This window comes from Seriola lalandi, unplaced genomic scaffold (assembly GCF_002814215.2).
Source record: "Seriola lalandi dorsalis isolate HSWRI2012SDOR001 ecotype SW California unplaced genomic scaffold, Sedor1 jcf7180002054954, whole genome shotgun sequence".
NCBI classification, from domain to species: Eukaryota; Metazoa; Chordata; class Actinopteri; order Carangiformes; family Carangidae; genus Seriola; species Seriola lalandi.
In genome coordinates, this window is record NW_019525505.1 from 449,729 (window position 1) to 458,567 (window position 8,839).

The 8,839-nt window shown below is 43.8% G+C and overlaps 1 protein-coding gene across 2 annotated transcripts; it reads left to right on the top strand.

Moving 5' to 3' along the window:
* The first annotated feature begins 752 nt into the window (after window positions 1-752).
* Window positions 753-7,400, top strand: LOC147817465 (NLR family CARD domain-containing protein 3-like). 2 transcript variants are annotated; one of them, XM_087170587.1, is made up of 6 exons: window positions 753-853; window positions 1,138-1,290; window positions 2,377-2,609; window positions 2,840-4,796; window positions 6,707-6,880; window positions 7,246-7,400. In XM_087170587.1, exons 2-6 carry the CDS (start codon window positions 1,157-1,159, stop codon window positions 7,253-7,255), a joined length of 2,508 nt encoding a protein of 835 aa, XP_087026713.1. In that variant the 5' UTR covers window positions 753-853; window positions 1,138-1,156; the 3' UTR covers window positions 7,256-7,400. The 2 variants fall into 2 exon arrangements, with proteins under 2 accessions (XP_087026713.1, XP_087026712.1); XM_087170586.1 differs by lacking the exon at window positions 7,246-7,400 and having other exon boundaries at window positions 6,707-6,893.
* Window positions 7,401-8,839: the final 1,439 nt, after the last annotated feature.

The window sequence follows — 8,839 nt, forward strand, 5'->3', positions numbered from 1 at the left end:
TAATGCTGGTTTTAGATAGGTTTAAAGTCTCTGTGCGTGTGTATGTGCGTGCGTGTGTCTGTGTCTAATGGCAATGCATATCCCTCTGTTGACTGCTTTGAAATGCAATGTTTGAGAGATGCTTCTGGTGTTACATCTAATATGTTATATATTTCAGTGTTTTATGGATATTCATAACGTTGCTTCTATGTAATGTATTGCTTTAAACTATGAGGACTGATGTTGTCGGCTATACCTGGTCATATTGCTGTTTGTTATGTTTAACGTGATGATTACATGATGCGCGAATACAGTATAGGATTATTAAAAATATACGTACGGTAGGTTAATAATAATTGTGCCCTCCCATGCATTTCTTATGCCCCCCTTAAGACTGATGTCTGGCCATGGGTCTGACTGAGCTAAATATATATTTCTTCTCTTTCAAATCAGTGAGGAATCATCATGAAAAACAAGCATATTGATTTTATAGTTAACAATATCACCATCATAACATAATACTACATGAATATTGTTTCAATAACCCCATCCTCCCATCGTGTAATGTGCTAAAGTTTAGTCTAGTTTATTAAAAACAATCCTAGTGTAAGTGCAGTCAGGTTCTTATTGAACTCTCCTTCACATCTTTCTTTCAACTCATGATGTTTTGCACAGAGGTTGATGAGAAGCAGTTAGAGAGGAGATTATTTAGACTTTTCCACCACAGCCATTGGTGGCCAGTCATGTGATTTCCTGTAAATGCAGCGAAGGGTGGGGTGGGGGGGACTCAAACTGAAGGTGTTCAGTCAGATCAGAGTTCAGACTCCATTTTACCTGGACAGAGCAGGAAGAGGGAACTTGAAGGGTGAGGCAGGTAAGTGTTAACACAACATTATTATTATTTTACTGTCAAAGTGTCTGAGTCAGTTTCTCCCTGTGAACTATGGCGGGAAGAAGAGTCTTAGTGAGCTTCTGTCCACACTAAGACACTGAGAGAAAAGGGAACAACATGAGGTGTGGTACTTCCTGTTCTCTCAGTCAGAATCAACAGTTTGACTCAACATTGTGATGAGCTGAATAATACACATGAAAACTGACCAGGTGGAGTTTATTATACTGTATACTGTGTGTATGTATGTGTGTGTGTGTGTGTCTCAGACTGACTGAGGTCCTGAAGATGAGTGATTGGGTGGAGGACGAGGAGGACAGAGCAGAGTCTACAGGATCCACCAGTCTGTCTGTGAAGAATGACCGGTCCAAAGATCTTGATCCTCCAGAACTCAGTACTGAACCTGGACCCTCAGACACACCGTAAGAGACTTGCTACAGACCTGTGAACCTATAAACTGTCACTGTAACACTTCCTCCGTAGTGTCACAGAAAACAAGTTGTTCCTGGTTCTGTTGACATATCAGTGTATTAATACTGACTGCTGATTCCGCTTGTGTCTTGTGAAATGATGAGATTTAAAGAAGTCACTAATTACATTTGATTTAGTTTATGTGCAAATGTTGCGTATCCTATTTTCACCATGGTCAATTTTCATTCTGCTGTTGATTACAGCTCATCTGTATCAAGTAGGCTTATTATCCCCGACAGGCTGAAGCAAGCTGCAATTACGTGACCGCCATCATCAGCGATATTTACTGCCATCAGACACTTGTATGACCATCGCATACTTACATGAGCATGATACCAATGGCAGTGCTGTCGTGGTAAAAGCGGGGTTTTAAAGCAGCATAGAGAGATTCAGATGTTTTTGATTAAAGCAAATCTTTTTTCTTCTTTTTTTTTTGTGAAGGGCATAATGTTGTTAGCATGTGTTCTACACCTGATTATTTTTCTGTGATGTGCAAAGATGCTACAGAAAGATCTGTAGCAATAGTTCTAGTTCTTCAAACTAACAGCACAGAGCTGGAGTCAGTATGTGGTTAGCCTAGCTTAGCATAAATACTGCAAGCAGGTGTAAACAGCTAGCCAGGCTCTGTTCAAAACCTACCAAGATCCTAATTAAATGCCCAGTCTGTACACACCTCTATGTAGAGAGATAGAGCTGCAGCAGCAGCAACGCAGAAGAGAGGCAGCCGATCTTACATCACATGTTCATAAAAGAGAAAAATGTTTATCCTTAGCCTGACTTTAATCTTTGGAAATTATTGCTAGTCTTAATGCCCTGATGACTGATATTAAACCTGACTGTTTAATATCAGTCAGGTTTTCATTCAGTTCGTCACTCTCTACTTGTTTTCCTCTACGTTCTCTCTCTCCTCCTCCTGTGTCCTCCCTTAGGCTGGCTCATGTTACTGAAGGCCCGCCCTCTTGAGGTTGGCAACTAATCAGAACAGAGATGTCAACCTGTGACTGTGACGTGTTAGTGATAAAGAAATGTCTTCACAGAGAGAACAGAAGCTGTGTGTCCATGGAGGAGCAGCTGTCCTTCTGTGCTCTGTGTCAGGGGGTCCTGAAGGATCCGGTCTCTACCAGCTGTGGACACTGGTTCTGCAGACCGTGCTTCACCACATACTGGGACCAGTCTGGTTCTGCAGGAGACTCCTCCTGTCCCCAGTGTGGACAAAGACCCAGAACGAGACCTGGACTGCAGACAGCCAGTCAGACCAGCACTGAACAAAGTGAGACTGATCATCTGTCTGCTGATGTCATCATTTCTGAAACCAGGACCTGTTGTTTTATACAGTCATTTGTTCTATCACACAACATTGACATTTAAGATGATTATAAATACCACAACATTAAAAAAATATTTTCTTTGTTGTCTTTAGTTTTTCTGGAGTTGATGAAATTCATTCATCAGATTCTCAGATTCTCTTTCTTCAGTCTGACATTGTCTCTTCTCCTTCAGCAGATGGTGGTCTGCAGGAGGTTTTAGATCAACATAAGATCAGTCTGAAGAGCAGATGTCAGCGTGTGACTGAAGGAACTGATGGAAGAGGAAGTGGAACCCTCCTCAACAGGATCTACACTGAGCTCTACATCACAGAGGGACAGAGTGAAGAGGTTAATACCCAACATGAGGTGAGGCAGCTGGAGACAGCTTCCAAGATGGAGACCCTCCATGACGCTCCAATCAGGTGCCACGACATCTTTAAGGCCTTACCTGACCAACAGAGACACGACATCTCTGAAGCCTTACATAACCGACAGAGACCCATCAGAGTGGTTATGACGAACGGCGTCGCTGGGATTGGAAAAACCTTCTCAGTGCAGAAGTTCTCTCTGGACTGGGCAGAGGGTTTGGAGAACCAAGATGTCAGTCTGCTGGTTCTGCTTTCGTTCAGGGAGCTGAACCTGATCAGAGATCAGCAGTACAGTCTTCTCAGGCTGCTTCATGTTTTCCATCCAACATTACAGAAGGTCACAGCAGAGCAGCTCGCTGTCTGTAACGTTCTGTTCATCTTTGACGGCCTGGATGAAAGCAGACTGTCACTGGATTTCAATAACAGGGAGGTTGTGTCTGATGTCACACAGGAGTCATCAGTCAACGTGCTGCTGACAAACCTCATCAGGGGGAATCTGCTTCCCTCGGCTCTCGTCTGGATAACTTCCAGGCCTGCAGCGGCCAATCAGATCCCTCCCAGATGTGTTGACAGGGTAACAGAAGTACGAGGCTTCACTGACGCTCAGAAAGAGGAGTACTTCAGGAGGAGATCCAGTGATGAAGATCTGTCCAGCAGAATCATCTCACATGTCAAGACATCCAGGAGCCTCCGCATCATGTGTCAAGTCCCATTCTTCTGCTGGATCACTGCTACAGTTCTGGAGCACATGTTGACCACAGACCAGAGAGGAGGAGAGGAGCTGCCCAAGACCCTGACCGACCTGTTCTCACACTTCCTGCTGGTTCAGACAAAGAGAAAGAAGCACAAGTATGATAAGGGACATGAGACGAGTCCACAGGAGCTGATGGAGGCTGACAGGGAAGTTCTTCTGAAGCTGGGGAGGCTGGCGTTTGAACAGCTGGAGAAAGGAAACATCATGTTCTACCAAGAAGACCTGGAGCAGTGTGGTCTTGATGTCACAGAGGCCTCGGTGTACTCAGGACTTTGCACTGAGCTTTTCAAAAGAGAGTGTGTGATCTTCCAGAAACCAGTCTACTGCTTTGTTCATCTGAGCGTTCAGGAGTTTCTGGCTGCAGTCTACATGTTCCACTGTTACAACAAAAGGAAGACAGAAGTCCTGAAGAACTTCCTGGGAGAAGACTCTGATTATTACAACACTAACACCAACATGAACACAGGGGTCCTGAAGAACTTCCTGACAGAAGACTACAAATACAGGGACTTAACCCCAAAGTCTTTTTTAAAGTTTTCTGAGATGTTTGGAAATGATCATCCATCTCTGGATGTCTTTCTGATGGCAGCCACAGAGAAATCCCTCAAAAGTGAAAATGGTCACCTGGACCTGTTTGTTCGCTTCCTTCACGGCCTCTCTCTGAAATCCAACCAGAGACTCTTGGGAGGTCTGCTGGGTCGGACAGAGAACAGTCCAGAAATCATCCAGAGAGCCATCAACAACCTGAAGGAGATGAACAGTGACAAAATCTCTCCTGACAGAAGCATCAACATCTTCCACTGTTTGACGGAGATGAACGACCACTCAGTTCATCAGGAGATCCAAGAGTTCGTGAATTCAGAGAACAAATCAGAGAAGAGACTCTCTGAGATCCACTGCTCAGCTCTGGCCTACATGCTGCAGATTTCAGAGGAGGTTCTGGATGAGTTGAACCTGGAGAAGTTCAACACATCAAAGGAGGGACGACGGAGACTGATCCCAGCTGTGAGGAACTGCAGAAAGGCTCGGTGAGTCCAGACATGATCATTATAATTATTGATCAGTGGTTTAGATGAGTAGTTTAGTCAAATTCAGTTTTCATTTTCTTCTCATTATTCTTAGTTTTGCATTGAAAAAATTGCACGTCGACTTTGAAAATGCGTCAATATCAGTATTTTAAGTCAAAGAATAATTTCCCATACTTTGATTTATTTGTGGCCGCCAGTCACTATTAACCACCATATATTTATTTTCTATTCATCATTAATGCTCACACTGCTCTTTTGTCCTCTTCTCTCTGGAAGAGAGCTAAAAGGAAAGCTTTCTGTATGTAGATCTAATGTCACGCGGTGAGGTCAAGTTGGGGTTTTGTCCTGTCTCCATGTCTTGTCATTTCAATCAATTCTAGTCCTGTTCTGAATTTTTTTTTTTAATAATATGAGACAAAAACGGCTGCACGGTGGTGCAGTGGTTAGCGCTGTCACCTCACAGCAAGAAGGTTCCGGGTTCGAGTCCCGGCTCGGCCGTGGGATCTTTCTTTGTGGAGTTTGCATGTTCTCCACGTGCCAGTGTGGGTTCTCTCCGGGTTCTCCGGCTTCCTCCCACAGTCCAAAGACATGCAAAATGGGGAATAGGCTAATCGGATACTCTAAATTGACCATAGGTGTGGCTGTGAGTGTGAATGGTTGTCTGTCTCTATGTGTTTGCCCTGCGATGGACTGGCGACCTGTCCAGGGCGTACCCCGCCTCTCACCTGAAAAGATGCTGGGATAGGCTCCAGCCCCGCGACCCTACTAGAGGGTAAGCGGAAGAAAATGGATGGATGGATGAGACAAAAACAGTCTGCTCAAATTAAAGGTGCTACTGTACATTGAAATGAGTGTGAAAGTTTAGCTGAACAGGTTCGTGATAAAACATAGTGTAACCACTGCACAAGTCATCACATTTGTAAAAGTCAAGACCTCCTCAATGTCCTTCCCTCGAATGTTAACTGGCTGAAGGGTGAGCCTAGACCTCCGAAAGTCAATGACCATCTCATTGGTCTTGAAGGTGTTCAGAAGGAGGCAGTTCTTGTTGCTCCATTCACTGAACGCCATTGTTAGATCCCTGTACTCCTCTTCTTGCCCATTCCTGATACGCACCACAATAGGTGTGTCATCCGAGTATTTCTGGATGTGGCAAGACTCAGAGTTGTATTTGATTTTTTTAAAGATTCCTGAATACAATTATTGGACTCCATCAAAAATCTCTCTCTTGGGAACGATGATAAATATAGGAGATGCAACAAAATCAGGGCATACTGTCTTATTTGCTATACAAATGTGAAATGGTGCATAAATTCTGGTTAGACATAGTTAATTGTATTAATAACATACTAAAGACAGATCTCAGTGTGAATCCAACATTATGCATATTGGGTATGTTGCCAATGAGAGTTAATCTGCCCTCAAAGGTGTGTTCCTGGGTGAAACTGGCCTTAATAACAGGAAGCAGGGGCACTTCAGTGGGTCACTTGCTCGAGTGCGCACTATTGGAGCTCGGCCCTTGCAGCGGTGCCCTGGGTTGGAGTCAAAAGCATGGCCCTTTGGTGTGTGTCATCCTCTCTCTCTCTCTCCCCAACTTTCCTGTGTCTCTCTCACTGCTACTATAATAAAAGAATAAAAAGCCTGAAAAAATTACTTAAAAAAATAAAATAACATGAAGCAGAATAGTGTTAAGACAGTGGAAGTCAAAAGAGCGTATCAGTGACTGAATGAATGAATGTTTGTATACTGAAAAAAACAAAAGAGGTTTAATTACTAAAAAAGAGATGAGCTGAACCATGGATGTGAAAAGCAGATGTTCATCACATTATCATGTCATCATATGCATTGGCTGTATTTTTATTACAAATTGTCTGATTTTATTCTAACACATTTTATATTTTCTCTTATCACAGACTTGCTGACTGTGGACTCTCAGAGACTCACTGTGACGTTGTGGCCTCAGCTCTGAAGTCCAGTCCCTCCCATCTGATAGACCTGGACCTGAGTGTAAACAACCTGAAGAATTCAGGAGTTAAGATTCTGTCTGCTGGACTGGAGAGTCCAAACTGTAGATTGGAGACTCTGAGGTCAGTTCACTGACTTGAGCTGTTGTAGTTTTTGTATATATTCAATCAAAATCTTTCAAGTTTCAGTCTGTCATTGGTTGGTACATTATCAGGATTTCTGTGTGAGGATTTTGAAAAATCATTCAGTGAAGAAAAATGACTCTATGATGTAATAACTACCAAAAGAAGGAAAGTGAGAGCAGTCGTAGTGTTTGTGAACCAGAGCAGCAGAGAAATTACATAGTTTGATTTTGAAATTAGAAAGTTGATGAGAATCAAACATCTCAAAGATCTTCTGCTTTTTCTGATTTGAACATGACCAAAGCTGCAGCTCTCTTCAACCAACACATATTGAAGCTGTTGTTCTGTTCATGTCTGCACTGCAGAATCATCTGAAGAAACCGACCTTCAGACTGCAACACAAACCAAATTAAAGCAGGGCCAGTGGCTGACTTGGGAAAGTGTAGAGAAGAAGAAACTCAGCTGGGACATGGAAGCATGTATATATGTACATGCACTCACTTTATTAGGTACACCTGTTCAACTGCTCATTAAATATCTAATAGGCCAATCACATGGCAGCAACTCAGTGCATTTAGGCATGCAGACATGGTCAAGACAATCTGCTGCAGTCCAAATCGAGCATCAGAATGGGGAAGAAAGGTGATTTAAGTGACTTTGAACATGGCATGGTTGTTGGTGCCAGTTGGGCTGGTCTGAGTATTTCAGAACTGCTGATCTACTGGGATTTTCACAAACAACCATCTCTAGGGTTTACAGAGAATGGTCAGAAAAAGAGAGTGAGCGGCAGTTCTCTGAGCGAAAAGGCCTTGTTGATGCCAGAGGTGGGAGGAAAATGGTCAGACTGGTTGGGGCTGATAGAAAGGCAACAGCAAATCAAATAACCACTTGTTACAACCGAGTTATGCAGAGGAGCACACGAGAACACGTGGAACCTTGAAGCAGATGGGCTACAGCAGCAGAAGACCACACCAGGTGCCACTTTTGTCAGCTAAGAACAGGAAACTGAGGCTACAATTTGCCCGGGCTCCCCAAAATCAGACAATTAAAGATTGGAAAAATGTTGCCTGGTCTGATGAATCTCGATTTCTGCTGAGACATTCGGATGGTCGGGTCAGAATTTAGTGTAAACAGCATGAAAGCATGGATCCATTCTGCCTTGTATCAACAGTTCAGATTGGTGGTGGTAGTGTAATGGTGTGGAGAATATGTTCTTGGCACACTTTGGGCCCCTTAGTACCAATTGAACATTGTTTAAACGCCACAGTCTACCTGAGTATTGTTGCTGACCATGTCATCCCTTTAGAACCACAGTGTACCGATCTTCTGATTGCTCCTTCCAGCAGGATAAGGTGCAATGTCACAAAGCTCAAATCATCTCAAACTGGTTTCTTGAACATGACAATGAGTTCACTATGCAGAGTAGGATCAGTTGAAAGTCGCCATCTTGAAGGAACAGAGATGGGATAGGTGCAGACAGCAAGTGGAGTAATACAGTATATGATGCAGGCAGCAGCTCAGCCAGAACAGGAACCTGAGGCTCCAGAGCTAGCTGTCAATGTTTTCCCCAGTGACCTTGCAAAGCAGCAACATGATGATCCCACTCTTTCAGACTGTTTCAGTGAGGCACAGAAAAACTCCACTATCAGCTTCCTTAACCCATTTATACCGGGTGCTGCATAGCGCAACATTGCTCCTCCCGCCGGTTGCTGCGTAGCACAGCATTGAGTCTCAATGCAGAAGATGGGTCCTGTAACATACCAGATCCACATGCCTTACCGGAAACAGCCCAACCAGACCATCCACATTAATATGCTCAAGAAGTGGCACCCTTGTCCCGCCTCCACACCACCAGCAGCTCAAACACTTTTTTATCATGGCAGTGAGGGACAAAGAGGAGCCAGCAGAGCAGTTCTTGCCTGACCCAGAGCCAGAGACGCAACTGGACCTGGAACACCT